The sequence below is a fragment of the Salvelinus fontinalis genome, chromosome 31, assembly GCF_029448725.1.
Source record: "Salvelinus fontinalis isolate EN_2023a chromosome 31, ASM2944872v1, whole genome shotgun sequence".
Lineage (NCBI taxonomy): Eukaryota > Metazoa > Chordata > Actinopteri > Salmoniformes > Salmonidae > Salvelinus > Salvelinus fontinalis.
Window position 1 is genome coordinate 39,595,567 of NC_074695.1, and position 26,651 is coordinate 39,622,217.

The following is a 26,651-nucleotide window of genomic DNA, read 5'->3' on the forward strand; positions in this document are numbered from 1 at the left end:
TGAACCCCTTGCTGTGACCTGGCTGTGTTCTATAGGTGTTGGAGCTGCAGCAGAAGCTGAAGAGTGCCCACCACCAGCTTCGTCTGGAGGAGGCCCGGGCCGGGGAGACCAGCCGGCTAGAGAGGGACAGTAGGGACATGTCCGACACCCTCTCCTCTCTCCAAGCCAGACAGCTGGAGGACCAGCTCCAGAGGTGATTACTAGTGTAAAGAAAGCAGAGGCATTGGATAGCTGAATATCCCATTGACTCGCACTGGTCAAGGGGCGATTGGTAACTTCCACATAAGTCAAATTTTCCCTTAGTCATGAATTGATGTCAATGGATTTGCCCCCAAGTGGTTAACTCATTTCAATTCAATTTAGTCTAGTTCCTCTTCCAACTCGTAGTGTGTGTGTGATAGTGAGGGTTAGTGCAGAGCCACACATTGGAGGTGTCATAATACCCATAAAACCTAGCGGTCAAACACCATACATTTTATTCCATAGGGGATTTTAGAAACACTTAAAATAAGGGCTGTGTTTGTGTAGGCTTACCCTGGCGTGACGTTTTGATAAGCATGTAAATCTCTCTCGGACAAGGCGACTCTCTTATAAATATATTTGGCTCTATTTACTCTGATTCGAAAATGCTAATTCGCATCAAAGTAGACATCATCATGTAAAACTACAAATCCCTGCAAGCTCCTGCATGTAATCTCTAGCTGACACCTTTGCTAACAGGTGTTGTGTCAATTTAGAACTTGCACAAAACATGGCGCTGCATGGTCAATCGTCCGTCTGCATTGGCCGTGCAGAATTTACGGTAATATGTCTACTTCAGAAATCAGGGCATTCATACTGTACTTCCTGCTGTTGTCAAGGAAGTGAGTTTGTGTTTATACAGGACCTCCCGCCCTCACCTACCATCAACCAATCGTGTCAATGCAGAGCTATACAGAGCCCTCCGCATTGTTACAAAATTTGAGAGTCGGTGCGGAGCTCAATTTGGTCTCTGCGTGCCTCCGGAGGCTCCCAATTGCGTCACCACCGTCCATACGGCGCTTTAGACCACATTTTTCGATCAAGCATAAATTGGCATTTACACGGTTATCAAAACATCACGCCAGGGTAAGCCTACATGAGAAGCAGCTCTTATTTTAAGTGTTTTTAAAATCCTCTATGGAAAAAATGAATGGTGGAAAAATGGTTTGACCGCTATGTTTTATGGGAATTATGACTCATACTGTGGTACTCTACAGTCAGAGAATAATAGTCTGCTGAGGCACACCAGGGCACTTTATAAAATACACTACTTTGGATCTTTTCTCTCTCACTCACTACTATATTGCTTTTACCCCCACAGCCTTTAAAGATCATTGAGTGAGTTGTAGGACAGAAGAAAAGGCCTCCAGGGATCACATTGAAAAAGAGACTCGTAGCTCAATCAAATTTTATTCGTCACATGCTCCAAATACAACAGGTGTAGACTTTACTGTGAAATGGTTATTTACGAGCCCTTTCTCAACAGTGCAGTGTTAAAAAGTAAGAAAAGTTTAGCAAGGAAGTAGTAACACAATAAAATAACATTAACAAGGCTATATACAAGGAGTACCGGTACCGACTCAATGTGCAGGGGTACGAGGTAATTTAGGTAATATGTACATGTAGGTAGGGGTAATGGTGACGAGGAACTCAGCATAGATGATAAACAGTAGCCGCAGCATATGTGAGGAGTGTGTGAGTGAGTGGCATCAATATGTTTGTGTGTGAGTGTATGTAGTGTGCGTCTATGTTTGTTGGAGTGTCAGTGTAGTGTGTGTGGGTAGAGTCCAGTGAGTGTGCATCGAGCCAGTGTGAGAATATCAGTGCAAAAAAAAGTGGGTCGATGCAAATTATTTATATTAAAAAGGATGCCACTTTTTTTAAAGTACCATCACCTAACACAGAGTGCCTGATCTCACTATGGCTGTATCTCATGTCCCCACACCACTGCCCCCTTAAACAGGAAGCTGTTGGAGCAGAGGGAGGAGGAGCTGCAGCAGCAAGTGCGTTCTCTGCGGGGGAAGGAGGTATCGCTGGGACGCAGCAACTCAGAGCTCAAACACCTCACACAGCAGCTAGAGACACGCCTAGCCGTCCTGGAAGCCGAGCATGGCAAGGCCAGAGAGGAGGTCAGTGATACTGGGCCCAGACGTGGGTTCAAATACTATTTGATATTTTTTTTTTACTTTGAGCTTTTGTTTTAGTCTGTCAAGAATGCCAGGGGGGTGGGGTTTGTACTTTTGGGACTTTTGTATTTGTTCCATGGCAACAGGGAAGCTCACTGCTAATGTTTTTGAAATTATCTCAAATAGTATACCTACAGGATCTACCTCTGAAGCGAGTTTCCAATCCCATAGTTCTGTTACTTTTCTCTGCCCTCATTCACCTTTACTGGGTTTCTGCGCCCAGAAAGGTGGAAACAATTTGGCCAACACTTTAATTAAGCTAATGTTTTGATTAGTGTATGTATTTTTAAAGGCCGAGCTTCATGTTAAAAATGTCATTTCGCGACTATTCAAATCAGATAATTTGTATAATTTGATATTCGTCAATTCGACTCCATGGGGTCAACCCTAGTAATAGGAATACAGATTGAACGTTGTGTTTTGCGTATGCATGCTCTGCTCTGCAGCAGAGAGAGAGCCAGAGGTCGTGTCTTCAGCTGGGACAGGAGCTGGTGGCCAGTCAGCAGGAGAGTGAACGGCTCCAGGAGGAGCTCCAGCAGGTCATCACACAGCTGGACACTTACATCAGGTCAGAGCCTGTTCATCAAGTAGCCTATAAAAGGATTTTCACAGTACTGTACCAAACTGGCCTGGCTACGTATCTCACCACAGTTGCTGGAACTGTGCTGGAAAGGAAATATCAGTCAGCACAGTTCGGGTAGTTTGTGCACAATAGTGTGAAAAGGGAATATATATATACAGTGGGGAGAACAAGTATTTGATACACTGCCGATTTTGCGGGTTTTCCTACTTACAAAGCATGTAGGGGTCTGTAATTTTTATCATAGGTACACTTCAACTGTGAGAGACGGAATCTAAAACAAAAATCTAGAAAATCACATTGTATGATTTTTAAGTAATTAATTTGCATTTTATTGCATGACATAAGTATTTGATCACCTACCAACCAGTAAGAATTCCGGGTCTCGCAGACCTGTTAGTTTTTCTTTAAGAAGCCCCCCTGTTCTCCACTCATTACCTGTATTAACTGCACCTGTTTGAATTCGTTACCTGTATAAAAGACACCTGTCCACACACTCAATCAAACAGACTCCAACCTATCCACAATGGCCAAGACCAGAGAGCTGTGTAAGGACATCAGGGCTAAAAATGTAGACCTGCACAAGGCTGGGATGGGCTACAGGACAATAGGCAAGCAGCTTGGTGAGAAGGCAACAACTGTTGGCGCAATTATTCGAAAATGGAAGAAGTTCAAGATGACGGTCAATCACCCTCGGTCTGGGGCTCCATGCAAGATCTCTCCTCGTGGGGCATCAATGTTCATGAGGAAGGTGAGGGATCAGCCCAGAACTACACGGCAGGACCTGGTCAATGACCTGAAGAGAGCTGGGACCACAGTCTCAAAGAAAACCATTAGTAACACACTACGCCGTCATGGATTAAAATCCTGCAGCGCACGCAAGGTCCCCCTGCTCAAGCCAGCGCATGTCCAGGCCCGGCTGAAGTTTGCCAATGACCATCTGGATGATCCAGAGGAGGAATGGGAGAAGGTCATGTGGTCTGATGAGACAAAAATAGAGCTTTTTGGTCTAAACTCCACTCGCCGTGTTTGGAGGAAGAAGAAGGATGAGTACAACCCCAAGAACACCATCCCAACCGTGAAGCATGGAGGTGGAAAAATCATTCTTTGGGGATGCTTTTCTGCAAAGGGGACAGGACGACTGCACCATATTGAGGGGAGGATGGATGGGGCCATGTATTGCGAGATCTTGGCCAACAACCTCCTTCCCTCAGTAAGAGCATTGAAGATGGGTCGTGGCTGGGTCTTGCAGCATGACAACGACCCGAAACACACAGCCAGGGCAACTAAGGAGTGGCTCCGTAAGAAGCATCTCAAGGTCCTGGAGTGGCCTAGCCAGTCTCCAGACCTGAACCCAATAGAAAATCTTTGGAGGGAGCTAAAAGTCCGTATTGCCCAGCGACAGCCCCGAAACCTGAAGGATTTGGAGAAGGTCTGTATGGAGGAGTGGGCCAAAATCCCTGCTGCAGTGTGTGTAAACCTGGTCAAGAACTACAGGAAACGTATGATCTCTGTAATTGCAAACAAAGGTTTCTATACCAAATATTAAGTTATGCTTTTCTGATGTATCAAATACTTATGTCATGCAATAAAATGCAAATTAATTACTTAAAAATCATACAATGTGATTTTCTGGATTTTTATTTTAGATTCCGTCTCTCACAGTTGAAGTGTACCTATGATAAAAAATTACAGACCTCTACATGCTTTGTAAGTAGGAAAACCTGCACAATCGGCAGTGTGTCAAATACTTGTTCTCCCCACTGTATATAAAAGGGCACATTTGCTCACACACACCACCAACCTCTCCAGCGACTTACTGTACACATACACAAACATTAAGATGACTTCGTCCATGAATACCATAAACACTATAGACTAATAGTAAACTATAGACCTCAATGACACATCATGAACGCTCCAACATCTCTCCCACCTCCTCGTTCCACATACAGGAAGTACAATGAGAAACAGTCGCAGCACAAGACCAAGCTGAGGAAGGCCAAGCAGATCTTCCTGATGGCCACGGCCCAGAGAGACCGCACCATCCAGAAACTGGAGAACGACCTTGCCCTGGCCTCAAGCCTCTCCCACAAGGTCAGTCTGTCTGTCAATCAGTCTGTCCGTTTGTCAGTAATTTAATTGGTTTCATGGTTAATTTCATGAATAGGGACAGGTACAAACACATTGACACATTGATGTAACAATCATCCGATGCTATATGCTAGTTTTCAACATCCCTAGATGGGTTTGTTTGCCCTTTTTGAAAGAGTGACTGTAGTCTCATGGTGTCTGTTGTGTCTGAGAGGGCATTGAGATGTGGCATGAGCAGTTGCTGTAGTAGTAATAATAGTGATGATAGCCTTGAAGGACTCTACCTCTCTGCCTCTCTTATGGTATGCAGGAGAAAGACTGGATCAGGACAGTTATGGAGGAGAATGAAAAATTGCTGGTAGAGAAAAGAGAACTTCTGAGGAGGATGAGCGAGGCAGAGGAGATGGGGAGCAACGGCCTGAGAAAGGCCTCCAATGTTCAGCACAGGTACTGAGTACTCTATCTATGAATTTGAGTGTGGTTACATTTCTCCAGCCCCATTCCTTATTTTTGTAATAAGTAGTTAAAGCAAGGTGGGGCTGCCAAATGAAGAAGTGTCTTTCGGTCAAGTGTTGATGTGAATGTGTTCACCACACGCAACTTCGGCTGTAACATAGTCACCTGGGTAAAGTTCAGCGAAATTAGGGAAAGTTCCACAAAACCAACGTGTGAATTTCAGTCACTGCTTCTCCATAGACTGCTTTCAAGGTAAGGAAACAAATATCTGAATACCGTAAAACTTCAATTAAAAGCCTTTTTAAAAGCCGGGCAACGGCACGCATTTCAGCAAATAAATGCCTGTTTCAAATAAACACAGGATCCTAATGAATTGTTTGAGGTTTGATTTGTTACATTAAATAATTCAGTATTGACTCAAAAAAATGTCAATCATCCATTTTTATCGCCAGTAAGAAACAACTAGCCATTGGCTGGCAACAGCTGAGAACTTCAAGCTAACTGGCTAGAAGAAAACAGTCAGTAATTGGCAGATCGCCCTCTAGTGGTGAAAGTACAATTGCAGGAAATGCAGTCAGTCAAATTATTCTGTCAAGGAAAAGTAATATATTATTTAAAACATTTTATGGAGGTATACTAAGACAAAAGAAAAGTTACATTAACTAGGTTTCCATTAAATTGGCGACAGATTCATGTGATTTTTTTTTTTAAAGCATATAGAAAATATTTGCATTTTCCCACCAGTGGTGTTTCTACTAAAACGGACTGGTTTTGGATAAATAATCACTGCGTGATGCTGTAGTGCAGACAAAATGTATTTTTTTGCTTATGTTTTCATGTACCAAATAAAATCTAAAGTTCAATGTCTTTTCATCGCATTTTCAACAGCTTTTGTCACAAAAACTGTTGTGTTAAATAGCAAATGTGCCTACTATGGTCTTGGTACGTGTGCTCTAGCCAACAGCTCGCAGATACAGTGTGGGTAGGCTGTGCAGGTAGTCTAGTCTACATGATGAGATTATTATGGATAGCCTAACATGCTGGCCAGACCGCTCATGCGCCGCCATCGTGCATATGTTGATTTTGTCCACCCATAGCAGATGCAATCAGGACACGCAGGTTGAAATATCGAAACGAACTCTGAACCATCTGTATTAATTTGGGGACAGGTCAAAAAGCATTAAACATATATGGCAATTTAGCTAGCTAGCTTGCTGTTGCCTGAAATGCACAAGGTCCTCTACTCCGACAAATAATCCACAGATAAAAGGGTAAAAGTTTGTTTCTAGTAATCTCTCCTCCTTCAGGCTTCTTCTTCTTCTTTGGACTTTATATGACGGTTGGCAACAAACTTTAAGGTGCATTACCACTACCAACTGGACTGGAGGGTGGACCTCAGTTCATCTTTCAAACATCCACGTGGGTATATGCCCCTAAAAACCAATGAGGAGATGGGAGCGGCGGTACTTGCTGCGCATCAAGCGTCACAAATAGAACCAAGTTCTATTTTAGCGCCTGGCTACTCCGACGCGCGCGAGCAGTGTGGGTGCAATGATTGAATAACATGTATGACTACATTTATTTTGCAACGCAAGTGTTGTGGTCAGCATTTTTTGGGGGTCAAATGGCAGTCAAGCATCGAACATGTCAGTAAAATAAGACCCAGTAAAATAAGACCCGATATTTATTGGAAAGGAGCATCAAAACCACCATTCACTTTCACCACCCTGGGAAATTCATCATGACTTATTTCTTCTGTAGCCTAATAAACTGCATGTTTTCCCGAGTCGTAATGGGAGAACCACACACCATATCATCGCGTGCCTCAAAGCTTACTTCTATATGATTATTATTTCAATATTTTCCACCACCATTTTTCACACAATTCATTTTACAGACATAAAGATGTTGAACAAACAAGTTCTGTCAGCATTTAAAAATGTTTACTGAAACTTTTGTGATTGTTTTCAAATATGGTATGACTCGCATAAACTCTGGATGGAGACGTGGTTACAGTGTGTAAATGATAACACATTAGTGCAGGAAATGAAGAAATGTATTAAAATGCTGGAAGTGAATGCTGGAATTAAACAAATAACTATGCAAAAGCTGTGTGCATTAAGGAAATGGAAGACTGGCTCAAATAGAAGCCTATCTCTAATAAATGCCAATTGTGTTCAGTGATTTAAGCAAATAAACTCCTGGGCTATTAATACAAGTTTTACACTATGTAATTTTGCCGACTTGTCCCTTTTTAAGGTACAGTACCAGTCAAAAGTTTGGACAAACCTACTAATTTAAGGGTTTTTCTTTTCTTTTTACTATTTTCTACATTTTAGAATAATAGTGAAGACATTAAAACTATGAAATAACACATGGAATCATGTAGTAACCAAAAAAAGAGTTAAACAAATAAAATGGTATTTGAGATTCTTCAAAGAAGTCACCTTCTACCTTGATGACAATGTTGCACACTCTTGGCATTCTCTCAACCAGCTTTACCTGGAATGCTTTTGCAACAGTCTCGAAGGAGTTCCCACATATGCTGAGCACTTGTTGGATGCTTTTTCTTCACTCTGCTGTCTAACTCATCCCAAATCATCTCAATTGGGTTGAGGTCGGGGTGATTGTGGAATCCAGGTCATCTGATGCAGCACTCCATCACTCTCCTTCTTGGTCAAATAGCCCTTACACAGCCTGGAGGTGTGTTTTGGGTCATTGTCCTGTTGAAAAACAAATGATAGTCCCACTAAGCGCAAGCCAGATGGGATGGCGTATCGCTGCAGAATGCTGTGGTAGACATGATGGTTAAGTGTGCCTTGAATACTAAATAAATCAATGTGTCACCAGCAAAGCACTATCACACCTCCTCTTCCTTGCTTCACGTTGAGAACTACACATGCTGAGATCATCCGTTCACCTACTCTGCATCTCAGAAAGATACGGCAGTTGGAACCAAAAATCTCAAATTTGGAGATCAGGCCAAAAGACAGATTTCCACCGGTCAAATGTCCATTGCTCGTGTTTCTTGGCCCAAGCTAGTCTTTTCTTATTATTGGTGTCCTTTAGTAGGGCTTTCTTTGCAGCAATTCAAACATGAAGGCCTGATTTCACGCAGTCTCTCTCCTCTGAACAGTTGATGTATCTGTTACTTGAACTCTGAAGCATTTATTTGGGCTGCAATTTCTGAGGCTGGTAGCTCTAATGAACTTATCCTCTGCAGCAGAGGTAACTCTGGGTCTTCCATTCCTGTGGCGGTCCTCATGAGAGCCAGTTTCATCATAACGCTTGATGGTTTTTGCGACTGCACTTCAAGAAACTTTCAAAGATCTTGAAATGTTCCACATTGACTGACTTTCATGTCTTAAAGGAATGATACTGTCATTTCTCTTTTCTTATTTGAGCTGTTTTTGCGGTACTATGGACTTGGTCTTTTACCAAATTTCTCTTTCAGGGTCAACTTTCTGGAGGTGGAGAACAGACAACTTCAGGAAAGAACTTTAAAGTTGGCCAATCAAGTCGGAACGCTAGAGCGGGCTCTGAGGAACGTCCAATCACAATCGCTCTGCAACCTAGAGGTACCAATCCCATGGTCCCTGACATTGGCACAAAAGAGCATCATGTTTTCCTAACAAATTTTTAATCTGCTTTCCCCCCCTCAGGATATCAAGAAAATGTTTCCTTCTGAAAGTCTTGCGAACGACAGCGTCCTTCATAAGTCAACATTAAGGTACAAATTGCATAGATGCATACAATATATTGCATATATTTATAGTTCATATATTATATATGGAACAAAAATATAAATGCAACATGCAACAATTTCACTCATTTTACGGAGTTACAGTTCATATGAGGAATTCAGCCAATGTAAATAAATTCATTAGGCCCTAATATATGGATTTCACATGACTGGGAATACAGATATGCATCTGCTGGTCACAGATACCTTAAAAAAATTAGCCTCATAGGATCTCGTCATGTTATTTTTGTGCATTCAAATTGCCATAGATAAAATGCAATTGTGCTCGTTGTCTGTAGCTTATGCCTGCCCACACCATAACCCCACCGCCACCATGGGGCACTCTGTTCACAATGTTGACATCAGGAAACCACTCGCTCTGACACGACGCCATGCACATGGTCTGCGGTTGTGAGGCCGTTTGGACGTACTACCAAATTCTCTAAAACGATGGTAGAGAAATGAACATTAAATTATCTGGCAATAGCTGTGGTGGTCATTCCTGCAGTCAGCATGCCAATTGCACGCTCCCTCAACTTGAGACATCTATAGCATTGTGTTGTGTGACAAAACTGCACATTTTTGTGGCCTAAAATTGTACCCAGCACAAGGTGCACCTGTGTAATGATCATGCTGTTTAATCTGCTTCTTGATATGCTGCCCCTGTCAGGTGGATGGATTATCTTGGCAAAGGAGAAATGCTCACTAACAGGGATGTAAAAAAATGTGTGCACAACATTTGAGAGAAATAAGCTTTTTGTGCGTGTGGAACATTTCTGGGATCTTTTATTTCAGCTCATGAAACATGGGACCAACACTTGTGTAAAGTGTTGGTCCCATGTTTCTTTTATATTATTGTTCATAAATATACTCAGGGCATTCTACATTATTTGTTTGTATGTTCTTATTTGAAGCTGCTCTTCAAAATTGTGACTGCTCTGGGCTTGAACAACATTTTAACTGCACTTGTAGCAAGGTCATTCATAACTTCTTGCACCATTCATCCATTGTTCTTACAGTAACCACCTGTCTGTCTGCAGTCTGACATCAGGTGCGTGTGACCCTCTGGGCATCCTCAATGCCATCTGCCGGGTGAAGGTGGGTGAGCGCGTGGAGGGCATCCAGACGTCGTCCTCCACGCCCCATTCCCAGTTGCAGTCCTTTGAACTGGGCTACCTGAACCTCACCTCCCCTGTAGCTCCCCCAGACTCCAAAGACCCAGAGGAGAGTGACCAGTGACCAGAAAGTGATCAGTGTGGGGAGTGACTATGTATGAGGAAGGGGTTAAAGGGTGGTGAGGACCCTGGTATACAAAATGACTGCTCCATTGACCACAGGAGAATCTGTCACTGTTACTCTAGTCTTGCGTTACTATTCTTTCAAGTCTCTAAGGAAGCCTGGAAGCTGAGGCTACTGTTACTTACCTTTGAGGTGTTGACCTGAGTGGTGATTTTACAAGACAATCATGTCATTGTGTACAAAATAGACAGTTGTGAGAATTTTTATTGCGATGCCTCCACTGTAACGACAATTCATGGTCTTTTCTGCTTTGCCCGTGGAACACAGTTTGAATTGTGGAATTATACCACTGACTCCCTCATTTGGCTTGCAGCTGCTGCCTTCTCTCCCTTGTGGTCACAGTGGGGTGTTTGAAAAGTGAGCTTTTGGGGGTTTGGCTGGTTAGGTCTGTGGGAGTGTGTCAATGGAAAACATTGAAAATAGTATTTTTAACAGTGACTTGCGTGATTTGAGCTTCAGTGCAACTATTCGATTGGAAGTGGAAGTAACTAGTTAAGATATGGTCTTTTTTGGATGCACTAAATGTGGATGCACCTAATTTTAAATCCTCCAAATGCTACGATGGTCTTTATATTCAGAAAATAAGGCCAAACTGACCATGGAGCCTTATGAAGGTCTGGAGGTGGTATGACTACATTTACATTGAATCAAATATGTGTCTTTGTATTCAAGGAAAAAAACGGTAACTTTTTAAAAATTGTTCTAGATACTAGCATCACAATTTCTACACTAATACAGTGAGGTCCAAAAGTATTTGTAAAGTGACTCATATTTTGTTGTTTTGGCTCTGTACTCCGGCACTTTGGATTTGAAATGGTACAATGACTAAGGTCCAAGTGCAGACTCTCAGCTTTAATTGTATGGTATCTTCATCCATATCAAGTGAATCGTTTAGAAATTACAGTACTTGTTGTACATAGTCTCCCCATTTTACGGAACCAAAAGTATTTGGACAAATTCACTTGTGTGTATTAATAGTCAAAAGTTTAGTATTTGGTCCCATATTCCTAGCACACAATGACTACATCAAGCGTGTGACTCTACAAACTTGTTGGATGCATTTGCAGTTTGTTTTGGTTGTGTTTGAGAAAAGTTTGTGCCTAATAGAAATTTGTGGTAAATAATGTATTGGTTCATTTTGGATTAACTTTTATTGGTAAATAAGAATAGAATATGTTTCCAAATATTTTTACATTCATGTGGATGCTACCATGATTACGGATAATAATTTAATGAATCATGAATAATTATGAGTGAGAAAGTTCGAGGCATAAATATCATAAGTACATTTTCCCCAAAACTTTTGGTTTCCTAGAATCATGGGACGATGTACAAAAAGTGCTATAATTTCTAAACGGTTCACCCAATATGGATGAAAATACCCTCAAATCCAAAGTGCTGGAGTACAGAGGCAAAACAACGAAACATTTGTCACTGTCCCAATACTTTTGGACCTTACTGCATGTGTCTGACATCAACGTACAATAGTGACAATTAAATGACAGTGGTGTGAAAGAGCCGTTTGAAATTCTCACTTTTTTTTTAGAACATGCTCGAGTTGGTTTACATTCTGAGGAAAGTGGCAGTGAAACGGTAGCTGTAGGATTTAACTTAAATCCATTGTTGGCTTTTTATTTTCTATGAAAACCTCATGCCTTTTGGGATTGTAATATGTTTTAGGATGTTTTCTGAGATTAAGTCTTAACGTGGTTCAAAGCGTATCTGTTAAGTTTACAAACGTGTTTTCTATCGAGTGTAACATTGGTGTTACGAGGGTGAGAATGTTACATACAACTGGATGTGTTGTAATGAGGAAGATACAGTATGTGTGTGTAGCCTAATGCTAAGAAACAGATTGTTGGCTTTCAAATAGCCATTATTAGCAATCCTAATATTATCACTCAAACCACTACAAACCTGTACTCTGGTGTAGGCTATACTATACCTCTGTTCATTATGTTCTTAACTAGAACACGTTTTAATATGGAGGACAATACAGTTTGTTGTCTCTTATGTAAGAGATTCTCCCGAGTGGCGCAGCATCTCAGTGCTAGAGGCGTCACTACAGACCTTGGTTCGATCCCGGGCTGTATCACAACCGGCCGTGATCGGGATTCCCATAGGGCGGCGCTCAATTGGCCCAGCGTCGTCCAGGTTAGGTTAGGCCGGGGTAGGCCATCATTGTAAAATAATAATTTGTTCTTAACTGACTTGCCTAGTTAAATCAAGGTTAAACATTTTAAGAAAGATAGCAAGTTTTACAATAGTTTGTTTTGCTTTGAATGGGATCCACTTGCATGCCCGTTTAGAGGTCAGGGTTTTTAGGTACTTTATCATTAAAGGTGGTAGTCTTGGAAAATACCATATTCACAGTATACACAGCATTTGATCACCTGTTACAGTAATGCATTTCTTTTTCACTATAGATTTTTAAGTTTGTGTAGTATGACTCTTAGATGTTTTAACCACAAAGCGATTATTTAATTTAGCAATGTTTTATAAACTTGGAATTTTAACCTTTTATTTAGCCACTGACAACTTCACTGTAGCCTTTAGAGATTGATTCAGCAAGGAATGTATATGATATTGTATGATATGCTTTGTAATCCTCCATTTTGTCTTCAACGTGCCTGTAATGATAAAGTGTAATGCTCTGTCTTGCTGCTAAACTGAGAGGGAATATCAATCTACAAATAATTCTTTCTATTAACAGTCATTTTCATTAGAGTAACATTAACTTTTAGGTACTAATGTAAATGTGATTTTTTTATAAAGATAATAAACATGTATTTTCATAAATAAAGGTCATTCAATCTTCCCATGTGTATTTGATTCCTTTGTTTAGTTTAAGCGCACCTGGGGTGTATTCATTAGTGCCAAACAGAAGCAAAAGTTTGGGCAACTGAAAATTTTAGTTTCTTATTGGACAAGTTCAGGTTAGTCCCTCCCCGTTTCGACTGTTTGCTTCTGTCTGGTTCCTAATGAATAAACTCCAGGTCATATCTGTCACGTTCCTGACCTGTTTTCTGTTATTTTTGTATGTGTTTAGTTGGTCAGGGTGTGAGTTGGGGTGGGCATTCTATGTTTTGTGTTTCTATGTTTAGGTCATTTGTAATTAGCCTTATATGGTTCTCAGAGACAGGTGTTTGACTTTTCCTCTGATTGAGAACCATATAAAGGTAGGCTGTTCACACTGTTTGTTGGTGGGTGGTTGTCTTCTGTGTCTGTGTATGTTGCACCACACGGGACTGTTTCGGTTTGTTCGTTCGTTTGATGTAGTCTGTTCCTGTTCGTGAGTTTTTCGTGTCTTTATGTAAGTTCCATGTTCAGGTTTCGTCTACGTCGTTTTCTTATTTTGTAGTTTGTTGAAGTGTTTTCGGTTTTCGTCTGTACTTTAATAAACTTCATTATGTCCAAATATCACGCTGCATTTTGGTCCAATCCCTACTCCTCCTCTTCGTCTGAAGAGGAGGAGGACAGCCGTTACAATATCTTGGAACAGAAGGTCAAACAATCATGTTGTTGATGATAAATGTTGCAATATTGAATGGCGAATACAATAATTAACCCATGTTTTACATGCTGGGGCTGCAAACTGTTTGGTTTTAAATTATTCATCAAAGTTATGCAGTACAATTTTTTGTTTAAATGTCTGTTTATTAAACAAGGTAAAGAGTTTTTCTTAAACATTGATATTCTTAGTTTTACTTCTCAGTCTTGTGTGCATATTAAGTTGTCTAAAAACCTTATATGAAATCACAAAGAGAGAGGTGTAATAAATCTACACATCTTTTCATAGAGAATATGGGTTAACAGTTCATTAATATACAGATTACAGTTTGGATATTCCATGCGGAAAAATAAAAATGTTTACGAGACTGAATACTGAAGAACACAATACAGAATATGGAAATAAAATGGTTGTTCAATGATAAAATAGTTAAGGCGTATACGTAAACTGAAAACATTAATAACAAATTATCAATATTCTGATAGACTAAAATCATTACAATAAGTTCATACATAAACATACCTGTACAAAACTCTAAACCAAAACAACAGTTTATGAAAATGGTACTAAAATGAGGATCATTACAATACAGCAACATGTACATTTCCCTATAATTTTTCTCAGAAGAGACTAAATTGAAGAGGCAGGGTCTGTTGGCATAAATGTTTGTTTCCAGGCCAGTGGCTTGAATTATAGTTTTTTTTAATTTATTTTTTAACATACTATAAATGTATTTAACAATCTTCTCAGCTCCATCTCAAATAAACATCTAGCCTTAGCACCTTTTCTTAAGCAACTTGGAAGAATACAAGCTACTAGTACCATCCAGAGCAACCAGAAGGTAAAATTACAGTAAAAATACAACAAACAATACTGTGTATACTATGATGAAAGAAACACTTGCAGTAACACTGCCAGTTCATATGAAGTTATATATGGTATGAACCTTTGAACAAATTCATACTGACTATACTTTACGGTAATTAAATGTAAACCTGTTGAAAATCAAGATGAATCTATCCTGAATGTAGTGGGCTTAGCGGTTAATATTAGTTCACTTTTTGGTCCACTTTCAAATACTATTGTCATGTTTAAACTGTTTTATTGACTGACTTTCTATTGATGAAGCAGCACGGGCCTGTTACCGGGCTGGGCAATAGCTTTAAGTTGACTTGATAAGATTCTGAAGTCACATGTGACACAAGTGAGAGTATAACAATCTAGAAGTCAACATAAATACCAAATACTTAACCTCCAGTAAATGTATGCTCGCTATATATTTCTCTATATTTGGAGTAGAAATGTTCTACTCAAGTAACATAGACCTAACAACATTACCAACGTGGCAACACTTGATGCCCCCTGTCAAGGCCTGCCTGACTCGGTCACAATCATGAGAGCCATCATCAGCTGTTGTGACTTATTATAGAACTATCGTGACAAAAGCATTACTCTGTTATTAGCACCCTAGCTAACAGTAGCTTGTATTATGAGGACCATCGGAAGTTACTCGACAAAAGCTGGCATGACTGTAAATGACAGTTGTAATGCTCATCGTGATAGCTTTGCGTATGCCTATTGAGGGCAGTGCCAAGTAATACCGTAAAGCTGGCACACTAGCTAATGTTAGCTTGCTTTCCTAATGACTCTTGACTTGGCTCACATAGGTGCAAAGCTGCCATCTGTACTACCTGGCCGCAAGGAAAACCGGTGAAATGTTCTGTTGATTTAAACAGTTCAGTTGATTGAATTAGTGTCTGGTCATATAACCCATATGATCTCGATTCGATTAACCATAAACAATGATTGAAATGATCTAGACAAAACAAACATTCGTTCCTTTTTTACATGTTGGTGCACTTGAGTTTGTTTCATCATTCCCCCGAGAGAAACAACCTTACAATCGAATTGTCCACATAGTTCCAATTGCTTTCCGCGTAAATGCCACTTTTATAGTTTGACCCTGTATACTTGCATTGAACAAAAATATAACCAAAAAAAACAGACTTTCGATTAGACACAGTCAATACTCTTAGCTGCCTCAAGCAATGCTTTTGCATTTCCATTGGAAAAGATGGAAACATTTGGAGTCAAAACCACAAAGGCTGAAAGTGCTTTAAAGGGACAATCCGCAGTTGAAACAATAACTAAATGTTTTCGCCGCCACTGTTTCAGTAAAAAGTTGAGGGATGGGGCTGGAGAAATGTAACCACTGTCAAATTCATAGACCGGGCTATAGATGCAACGACTGACCACCCATGATATAAAAATGATAGTTTTAACCATGTGTTAAGGTTATACATTTACCTTGATTACAAACATTGGTGTAAAACAAGCTTATATTTTGGGTTCTGATGCGGTATGAAAGTTCACCTAAACTTATGAAGCATTTATAAGTTATAATCTTGAAGAATCAATGGGGACATAGAATACCTTTCTACATCCAGAAATGTATGTAGCAACTGCATATTGACCCTTTAAGATGCTCTTTGGATGTCACCAGAACACACCCAGATTTTTTCAAATCTATTTATTTTCCGTATAAGGGCAAATATTGTCTGGCACATTTTGGAAATCCATTTTATGGAATATATACAGTACCAGTCAAATGTTTGGACACAACTACTCTTTCCAGGGTTTTTCTTTATTTTTACTATTTTCTACATTGTAGAATAATAGTGAAGACATCAAAACTATGAAATAGCACATGGAATCATGTAACCAAAAAATAAATAAAAATAAATGTTATATTTGAGATTCTTCAAAGTAGCCACCCTTTGCCTTAATGACAGCTTTGCACACTTGGCATTCTCTCAACCAGCTTCATGAGGTAGTCACCTGGAATGCATTTCAATTAACAGGAGTGCCTTGTTAAAAGTTAATTTGGGGAATTTCTTTCGTTCTTAATGCGTATGAGCTGAGCTTGTGTGTGACGAGGTACGGGTGGTATATAGGAGATAGCCCTATTTGGTAAAAGACCAAGTCCATATAATGGCAAGAACAGCTCAAATAAGCAAAGAGAAACGACACTCCGTCATTACTCTAAGACATGAAGTTCAGTCAATACGGAACATTTCAAGAACTTTGAAAGTTTCTTCAAGTGCAGTCGCAAAAGCCATCAAGCGCTACGATGAAACTGGCTATCATGAGGACCGCCACAGGAAAGGAAGACCTAGAATTACCTCTGCTGCAGAGGATGAGTTCATTAGAGTAGCAGCACCTCAGATTGCAGCCCAAATAAATGCTTCACAGAGTTCAAGTAACAGACACATCTCAACATCAACTGTTCAGAGACGACTGCATGAATTGGGCCTTCATGGTCGAATTGCTGCAAAGAAACCCCTACGAAAGGACACCAATAAGAAGAAGAGACTTCCTTGGACCACGAAACACGAGCAATGGACATTAGACCGGTGGAAATCTGTCCTTTGGTCGGATGAGTCCAAATGTGAGATTTTTGGTTTCAACCGCAGTGTCTTTGTGAAACGCAGAGTAGGTGAACGGATGATCTCCGCATGTGTGGTTCCCACCATGAAGCATGGAGGAGGTGGTGTGATGGTGCTTTGCTGGTGGCACAGTGTGATTTTTTTAGAATACAAGGCACACTTAACCAGCATAGCTAACACAGCATTCTGCAGTGATACGCCATCCCATCTGGTTTGCGCTTAGTTGGACTATCATTTGTTTTTCAACAGGACAATGACCCAAAACACACCTCCAGGCTGTGTAAGGGCTATTTGACCAAGAAGGAGAGTGATGGAGTGCTGTATCAGATGACCTGGCCTCCACAATCACCTGACCTCAACCCAACTGAGATGGTTTGGGATGAGTTGGACCGCAGAGTGAAGGAAAAGCAGCCAACAAGTGCTCAGCATATGTGGGAACTCCTTCAAGACTGTTGGAAAAGCATTCCTCATGAAGCTGGTTGAGAGAGTGCCAGAAGAGTGCAAAGCTGTCATCAAGGCAAAGGGTGGCTACTTAGAAGAATCTAAAATATATTTTGATTTGTTTAACACTTTTTTCGTTACTACATGATTCCATATGTGTTATTTCATAGGAAAGGAAAGAAAATGAGTAGGTGTGTCCAAATTTTGACTGGTACTGTATATATAAATCACTGTTTGCAAAACGCCTTTGTAAGTGCTCAGTTTTATTCGACGCGAGACATTATCCGACATTTGTTTCCTTTGACAAAACCTTTGCAAAGAATGTGTTCATTTTCATTTAACCGACCCAATCTGTGTCAAAATAGAACAAGGGGTTTGGAAATGAATGTCAGGTGTCATGTGATGCATACAGTGTTTTCGGAAAGTATTCAGACCCCTTGACTTTTTCCACATTTTGTTACGTTACAGCCTTATTCTAAAATGTATTAAATTGTTTTTTCCCCCTCACCAATCTACACACAATAACCCATAAAGACAAAGCAAAAATGGGTTTTTAGACATTTTTGCAAAAAAACGGAAATATCACATTTACATAAGTATTCAGACCCTTTACTCAGTACTGTGTTGAAGCACCTTTGGCAGCGATTACAGCCTCAAGTCTTCTTGGTTATGATGCTACAAGCTTGGCACACCTGTATTTGGGGAGTTTCTCCCATTCTTCTTTACAGATCCTCTCAAGCTCTGTCAGGTTGGATGGGAAGCGTTTCTGCACAGCTATTATCAGGTCAAGAGATGTTCGATCGGGTTCAAGTCCGGGCTTTGGATGGACCACTCAAGGACATTGAGACTTGTCCCGAAGCCTCTCCTGCGTTGTCTTGGCTGTATGCTTAGGGTCATTCTCCTGTTGGAAGGTGAACCTTCGCCCCAGTCTGAGGTGTTGAGCGCTCTGGTGCAGGTTTTCATCTGGGATCTCTCTATACTTTGCTCTGTTCATCTTTGCCTAGATCCTGACTAATCTCCCAGTCCCTGCCACTGAAAAACATCCCCACGGCATGATGCTGCCACCACCATGCTTCACCGTAGGGATGGTGCCAGGTTTCCTCCAGATGTGACGCTTGGCATTCAGGCCAGAGTTCAATCTTGGTTTTATCAGACCAGAGAATATAGTTTCTCATGGTCTGAGAATCTTTAGGTGCCTTTTGGCAAACTCCAAGCAGGCCGTCATGTGCTTTTACTGAGGAGTAGCTTCTGTCTGGCCACTCTACCATAAATTACTTTGAGTCTCATAGTAAAAGGTTTGAATACTTATGTAAATAAGGTATTTCTGCTTTTTATTTTATTTAAATTTGCTACAAATTCAAAAAACCTGTATTCAATTTGTCATTCTGGGGTATTGTGTGTAGATTGCTGAGGATTTTTATTAAAAATCAATTTTAGAATAATGCTGTAACGTAACAAAATGTGGAAAAAGTCAAGGGGTCTGAATACTTTCCAAAGGCACTGTATGTAGGCCTTGTGTCGATGGCCTTATATGCAGGGTCCCTAAACTACAGCCTTACATAGAAAATGAATACAACAACATACAGTAATGCTGTGTGGGTGGAGAGCTCAGATGAGGGAGATGCGTATTGGGATACTGGGAGACTCTGTCCTCTGGGGGGACTGGTGGCTCACTAGGTGCTCAACCACTGTATGTTTGGACATGTGCTTCATAAGGTAGGTTTCCTGCAAAGACACAAAATGGACGACTCAAAACCTGTTAGTTTTCCCACACAAATGCCTAAACACAGGAATAGGTTGGCAACCCTAGTCCCAAAATTCAGTAATCGCCTGCAGGTTTTTTATAAAAGTCAGTAAGCAAATTATTAATTCATGCTTAATTATGTTGTGGTTTTATGTGCGGCTTCTGCAAATGTTAACAGACGCTATAACTGACCAGGACTATAGTAATGCCTTGGATTTGCTTACACTACTACTAACATCTAATACTGAACAGAGGGATAGGATACTCACTGAGGTGTATGCCCGGCCACACATACTGCAGCAGTAGGCCTTAGCGTTTTTGATGGCGTGCGTAGACAGGTGGATCTGTAACGATGCTGAATCTGAGTAGGCACGGTAGCAGTTGGGACATTTGTACGGCTTGTCCTTGTTGTGCTGCCTCTGGTGAGACTACATAGAGAGAGAGAGAAGGGGAGGGGGTGGGCAGAGCGAGAGCGAGAGAGAAATAGAAGAGATAAGCACAACTCAGTCACTCATTAGAGGATAACTATCATTCAGAGCATCCCAGGAAAGTAATTATTGTATGGTTTAGTAGACCATCTTTTTCTCTCATGGAATCTTATACCTTCACTTCTGCAGTATGCCATTTAGGGCTACATTCAGAATTTTACTATGTAGCACCTTTAATATTATCAATAGGCTCGGAGCCATTCAGCACTGAGATGGACTGTAGAGCATAAGTAAGTAATCCTGCTGTGATGTAATACTGACCTGTAGGTTAGAGAGCTGGGTAAAGGCCTTTTCACATCCAGGGGCCGCGCATTTATAGGGTCTGTCACCAGTGTGGATTCTAAGACACATGCAGAGGAAAATAGATGCATGTTGGAGAGAGAATGGACTGAAATATTATGTTTTATTTAGCAATTATGGCAGGAAATATAATGACAATGTAAAAGAATATGGTGTACAAAAAATAAAGAGTTATAAAACAATGGATACATAATCATACATTTCTCAATGCTGCCCAATGTCAGGGTCACTGATGCAAATCAAATGTTATTTGTCACGTGCCAAATACAACAGGTACCAAAACAACCTTACGATGAAATGCTTACTTACAAGCCCTTATCCAACAATGCAGTTCTTTAAAATATGTTTTTAATGTTGTCATTGCCATTGTGAAGCCACAAACACATTTTAATATGGTGTGGATTTTGGTGGATGACTTTTTTTCCCTATTCCTTCCTATTCCATGAAGGTGAACTCAAATGACCTGGTGTGCTGCTGCAGGTGCGAGAGCTGACGGAAGGAGTTCTCGCAGTAGGAGCAGTGGTAAGGCTTGATGCCCAGGTGAATGCGGAGGTGCTGGGCCAGGTAGGACGCATTGGCAAACGACTTGGAGCAGTGGGGACACTTGTGGGGTTTGGCCTCCGTGTGGGACTTGGAGTGGATCTGCATCTCCGACTTGGACAAGAAGGTAAGCGGACACACTTTGCATCTGGGTGGAGGTATACATACAAATGGGACTGGGTCATATCATATGTCATGGATGAAGGTTGTGTTATGAATGATACTGCAACACTCAAAAAGGTGTCATGACAGATTTTTGAGGGTGTTATGAATGTCTTATGCATAACACTGTGTTACCAATAACACCGTTACCGATATGTGCATGTGACTAAAATGTCTCTAGGTCTACAACCACTGAAATGGGTGCTTATTGCAGAAATAAGAATTATTATGTAGACTTGAAACTAAGCTAAATTGAATCCGTTTTACAAACATTGCCCATACCTGTACGTTTTGCCCTCTTTGGCAGGGAAGGTGATGCAGCCCTGGTCTGCGCCAGAGGCCATGATGGGATAGGGCACCACCAGAAGAGGCCCTCCGCTTTCCGCTTTGATTTTCTTCCGCCCGCGGGGTGTCTTGGGTGGAGGGCCGAGGAGTCCGGCCAGGCCCCCGCTCTTCATCTGCTCCATGCCAGGCCCACTGGCCAGCCCGGAGATGATGTTGACCGATGGGGCCCCTCCCAGTCGGTTCTGGCTGCTGGAGGTGGGTGTGGTGGGCGTGAGGGCCTCGGAAATGCTGTGGCCGTCTGGCCGGGACGACGGGGCCAGACCTGTGTATGGGCACATAAAGACTTACAAATGATAAGCCATGCAAAAGGTTAGCGATTTAGCTTGCTGAGACTGAGCTTTGACACAAACTAATTAGGGAAGGTGTCAGAACTTAAGAGGCACACTGAAATGTATTTGGCTCTTGTCTAACCCTTGTGAACTACACAGCTTTTTAAAGTTTTCATTGACGATTGTATGTTTCCAATGAGAAAGGTGGTGTGGTTATTACCTGACCGATGGTTGACTCTAGAGGGCTGCTCTACGATCTGTCGCATGTGCCACTCATCCCACAGTCCTTTTGCCTTCACTGCTGACTTGTCATCCATATTCACGTCTGCATCATCGACATTGAAGGTAATAAAATTAACTGATCTAACTGAGGGACAAATGAGAAAATAACTTTATAAATAGCACCAATTTATACTCAACATCCATCCTGAGATCTTACAACGCTCCATAATACAACGGGGATGATTAAAAATGTCTACATCTATGGCTGCATTTAAGCTACATTTTTGACTTACTTTCAATCCTCTGCACCGATATGAAAGAACTACACTGGTAGGCATCCACCATATGACTTTCATCTGTGCTTTCCTAATCAATGCAGATGACGGAGAGGAGATGCGAAGGGGAAGGCACTTCAGACTATTGAGATTGAGACCATTGAACAGAATATAGGTCTTTACGTATGACCAGAGCCAGGTGGTGTCTCCAGTGTGGTGAGCAGACAGCAAACACTGTTACAGTACCTACCTGGCACAGAGCTGGAGGCTGGGCGGGCGTGCAGGGCGATGTCGGGCTGCTGGACCGAGCCCTGAGGGTGGTGCTGCCCCTGCTGGTGCTTGGGCATGCCATGCTGCTGCTGCCCCCCGTCCGAGGGGGAGGAAGCCACCAGCAGGGTTTGCTGAGAGGGGGCTGAGTTGGGTGGCAGGTGCAGGGGTCGGATCTTCTCAGCCATCAGCTGCTCCTTGATCTTGTTGATGAGCACCAGGTTATCCAGCTGAAAGGGTTAACCGGTCATGTTCAACAGAAAACAGCTCCATTGTATCAACCATCAAGCTAAAGATGATCCCATTATAGTCATACTTTTGTTGCCGTTTTATACCTTAGTTGTTAACCTCTTCTGATGGGCATTTACCTAGATTTAAATACTTTTAACTGAGAAAATAATGAGCTGAGTATGCATAACCATGTCAGCCTAGATGGAAGGACATAAAAAATTAAGATGTCCTTACCTGGCCAGGCATGGAGGGAGGCGGAGGCCAGAAGTAGGGGTTGTTGAACCGAGGCTCAGCCATCCTGCGATAGAAACACACGTTTTATTGCGGTATTTTATCATTTTCCAAATACCATTATCTACAAAGCATTATCCCATGTATTGGGAGGTTAAAACGTATTAGATTTAAACTAAGAATAAAATGGACAGGTATTCTGATGTTTCATGTGACTGTTTTGTTTTTGAGCATCCCTCCTATTTTCCTTTGTACAGAGCAGAAGTAGTAGAGTGGAAAAAAGTACAATAGCCTTAATGGGAGGCAGACTCAGGTCTCTACCTCTCAAGACAAAGAGACCAGTTTTGTACCATATGGCTTATGAAATTAGATTGTGACTGTGTGAATTGGGCTGTTATCATGAGTTTATTACCTAATAACTTACGTTATATTATTCTTTCTACTATATTACATGAATACGTCGAAAAAATATATGATATACCAATAATGAACTATTATACAATAGAGTAACTTTGTCACATTCGGATTTGGGTAATTAACAGAACAAACAGCACAATTCACACATAGTCACAATAATACATGTTCATAATTATTGTATAAAAACCTAGCATGTTCAGTTCAAACTGCAGTCAATCACAGGCCTCAAAAGACATTACAAGAATGCAATCAAACATCCAAACTTTCACTGAATACGGTCACACCTGTCAGTCATTTTTGATAGGCCTACCTTCAATATTCTTTATCCCATTCCCAAAGGTTTATGCCAGAGGTTTTATGCCTAGACAGTTTAGCACACATTGTTGGTCTACGGAAATCAGAATAGGCTCAATGTCAACGTTTTATTCTTTACAAAATATATTTCCTGTAAAATATTAGTTACGTCCCCTTCCAGTTATAATTAATTTAGGCAGGATTTCATGTTTCCTTTGGTAGTCTAGACTTTTCATAGCATGTGTGCCCCTCGACAGTTCTGAAATTCAGTCACATTTGGCGATGCGACAATCCGATACGATGCCACACAGAAACATTCTCAAGACACATTTATTAAAACATTTTCAGACAAAAGAGAAACAAAAATGGCAGCCTGACTTATTTTTATAAGGCGGGACGCCATATTCTGCAGACCCCAAAATTAGGAGCATCTCATTTTCTCCTAAAAGGAGGCCGCTTAACACAAATGTGTGTTTATGTCAAAAACATGAATCAATGTTTACGACGAATTGCAGGTTTGAATAGCCCGGCCTCCCCACCTCTTAAAAAACGGACACTTCCTAAACAGACCATGCCCTGCAAATAGCACGGAAATAGGTAAGATGCTCGAGCTTTGCGCTTAAATGTTTTTATAAAAACATCATCAATGCGTAAAGGTCACAATGTAACAACCGCACGCTGACAGAAAGGTATTCTAAAAGACGTTATGCCAGTCTTTTCCAAAATGCGTTCACTTTGGTATTTTTTACATTCCAACTTTTTAACGAATCGAGGGGCATAAATGATATTATCTGCATAATGCATACATTTGGGGTTTATCAACTTCCAGAAATGCACATTTACAAACAAATTCCATGAATTGCACACAGACCTGATGTCCCGATTGCAGATTTTGTCTTGCTTTATTATTAAAGATTGGTATTCTTTCTGCCTGCCTCCAATTGGTTCAGCGCTTCCGGGTCGCTTTGTTCGCTTCTGGGTGCTGCTACACACTGTACGTAGCTGCTGTTGCCAAGCTGTCCGAAGGCTGGACATTTTTAAAAGTAGGCTAATCTGAATCCAACTGCAGTGGTTTTTATTTTAACTTGGTTATAATGCAAAACGACGCGCAAAGCGTTGATCTAATATCCATTAGGTGTCAATGGCAAACATTACTCAAAAAGAGCATTTTTCGATACATGACTTCTTGATCTTATCACACGCCCAAAACGTGTTACATTGGCACTTGATTTTTTTCCACTAGTAATGATAGCCAAGTGACTTTTCTTTATTATGGAATTGTTTTATAATTAATGTTAGAGAGTGTACAGTCCAAGGGCAGTGGATATAGCATTCCTGGGGATACTACAATAATGATTTAGTCAAGTATTTCACCACAATACACAAGGAGACCTGCAATATTGCTGTTTGCTACACTGGTGTCAGAAGTGGGATGGCATAGCAAACGGTGACAGGGCAACTCCCCCTGCCAGTCTCGAACGTATGTCTAACCAAGGTTTTTATAGTAAATAAAAACTGAAACAAAAACTTGTCAGGAAAAAACTAAATTTGTCAATTTAAAAAAAAGAATTAACAAACCGGTTTGGAAAACGAAAACTATTCTGCAACTATTATCTTTGACTCAAACTAACTAAAAAAACTGAATTACGTTTATTTTTTCTTTAAGCTGCAATATATAACTTTTTGGGTGACCCGCAATGTTGCTGTTCGCTACACTGGTGTCAGAAGTGTGATGGCATAGTATAATGCTTGTTTTGTCGCATATACTGAAATTAGGCACACTATTCTAATTTGAGCAACCAGGAAATGGTGGATCGATTTTTGCATAATGCATCTTTACCTTTTTTTTACCCCTTTTTCTTCCCAATTTACTGGTATCTAATTGGTAATTACAGTCTTGTCTCATCGCTGCAACTCCCGTATGGACTTGGGAGAGGCGAAGAAGGTCGAGAGCCATGTGTCATCCGAAACACAACCCCAACTTAACCTGGAAGCCAACCGCACCAATATGTCAGAGCAAACACTGTACACCTGGTGACCGTGTCAGCGTGCACTGCGCCCGGCCCGCCACAAGAGTAACTAGTGCGCGATGGGACAAGGACATCCCTGCCGGCCAAACCCTCCCCTAACCCAGATGACGCTGGGCCAATTGTGCGCTGACCCATGGGTCTACCGGTCGCGGGCCGGCTGCGACAGAGCCTGGACTCGAACCCAAAATCTCTAGTGGCACAGCTAGCACTGTGATGCCACTCTGGAGGCCTTTGCATCTTTAACTTTAACCAAACATCTAATGGGGTTTCAAGCTTTTGGGAGGTTTTCAAGCTACTGAATCTGACAGGTAAATGAATCCAGGAGAACGCAACTTTTCAAATAGGCCTAGCAGGCCTAGCTATCGCTAGCTATCACAAGCTAACAGGGAATTTTTTAAATATTTTTTTTAACTAGGCAAGTCAGTTAAGAACAAATTTTTATTTACAATGACGGCCAAACCCTAATCCAGACGATGCTGGGCCAATTGTGTGCCGCCCCATGGGACTCCCAATCACGGCCTGTTGTGATACAGCCTGGAATCGAACCAGAGTCTGTAGTGATGCCTCTAGCACTGAGATGCAATGATGCAGTGCCTTAGACCGCTGCGCCACTCAGGAGCCAACTTTATTATTTTTGTCCTACTAAAGTTTAAAAGCATTGGATTGGTGTAAACATATTTTTTAGCATCAGTCTCTGCGCTATTCTTTTTAAATCCAAGTCACATTGAGATTGACTTTATAATTTACAGAGCTGCTGCGGATCTGACTTTTACTGGACCTCTCTTCCCGACAGCTAAAGGTCAAAGAGGGCTTGCGCATGTGCGGGATAGTCTACGTATAATTTTTTACGTACAGTTGATGTCGGAAGTTTACATGCACTTAGGTTAGAGTCATTAAAACTCATTTTAACAAATTATAGTTTTGGCAAGTCGGTTAGGACATCTACTTTGTGCATGACACAAGTCATTTTTCCAACAATTGTTTACAGACAGATTATTTCACTTAATTTCCTGTATCACAATTCCAGTGGGTCAGAGGTTTACATAGACTAAATTGACTG

General features: G+C 41.1%; 2 protein-coding genes across 10 annotated transcripts in view; one reads left to right on the forward strand and one right to left on the reverse strand.

The window, feature by feature from the left end:
• The window catches only part of ccdc30 (coiled-coil domain containing 30), a 33,139-nt gene extending 19,943 nt beyond the window's left edge, over window positions 1–13,196 (forward strand). For 2 of the 3 annotated variants that reach the window (XM_055892607.1, XM_055892609.1), the window contains 8 exons: window positions 36–193; window positions 1,985–2,150; window positions 2,654–2,775; window positions 4,743–4,884; window positions 5,192–5,328; window positions 8,792–8,915; window positions 9,000–9,067; window positions 10,099–13,196. In XM_055892607.1, the coding sequence (XP_055748582.1) occupies window positions 36–193; window positions 1,985–2,150; window positions 2,654–2,775; window positions 4,743–4,884; window positions 5,192–5,328; window positions 8,792–8,915; window positions 9,000–9,067; window positions 10,099–10,318 (1,137 nt within the window). In that variant the 3' untranslated portion in view covers window positions 10,319–13,196. The remainder of the gene's footprint in view (window positions 1–35; window positions 194–1,984; window positions 2,151–2,653; window positions 2,776–4,742; window positions 4,885–5,191; window positions 5,329–8,791; window positions 8,916–8,999; window positions 9,068–10,098) is intronic. The other variant, XM_055892608.1, reaches the window with a different exon arrangement.
• A 1,399-nt stretch (window positions 13,197–14,595) lies between these two features.
• Window positions 14,596–24,621, reverse strand: LOC129830222 (zinc finger protein 362-like). Of its 7 annotated transcripts, none has more exons than XM_055892617.1 (10): window positions 24,433–24,520; window positions 23,578–23,655; window positions 22,854–22,917; window positions 22,372–22,591; window positions 21,845–21,991; window positions 21,293–21,638; window positions 20,772–20,996; window positions 20,270–20,348; window positions 19,790–19,948; window positions 14,596–19,501 (listed from the first exon to the last, which is right to left on the reverse strand). In XM_055892617.1, exons 3-10 carry the CDS (start codon window positions 22,914–22,916, stop codon window positions 19,385–19,387), a joined length of 1,356 nt encoding a protein of 451 aa, XP_055748592.1. In that variant the 5' UTR covers window position 22,917; window positions 23,578–23,655; window positions 24,433–24,520; the 3' UTR covers window positions 14,596–19,384. The 7 variants fall into 7 exon arrangements, with proteins under 7 accessions (XP_055748592.1, XP_055748591.1, XP_055748587.1 ...); XM_055892616.1 differs by having other exon boundaries at window positions 22,372–22,618; XM_055892612.1 differs by lacking the exon at window positions 23,578–23,655 and having other exon boundaries at window positions 24,433–24,621.
• Window positions 24,622–26,651: the final 2,030 nt, after the last annotated feature.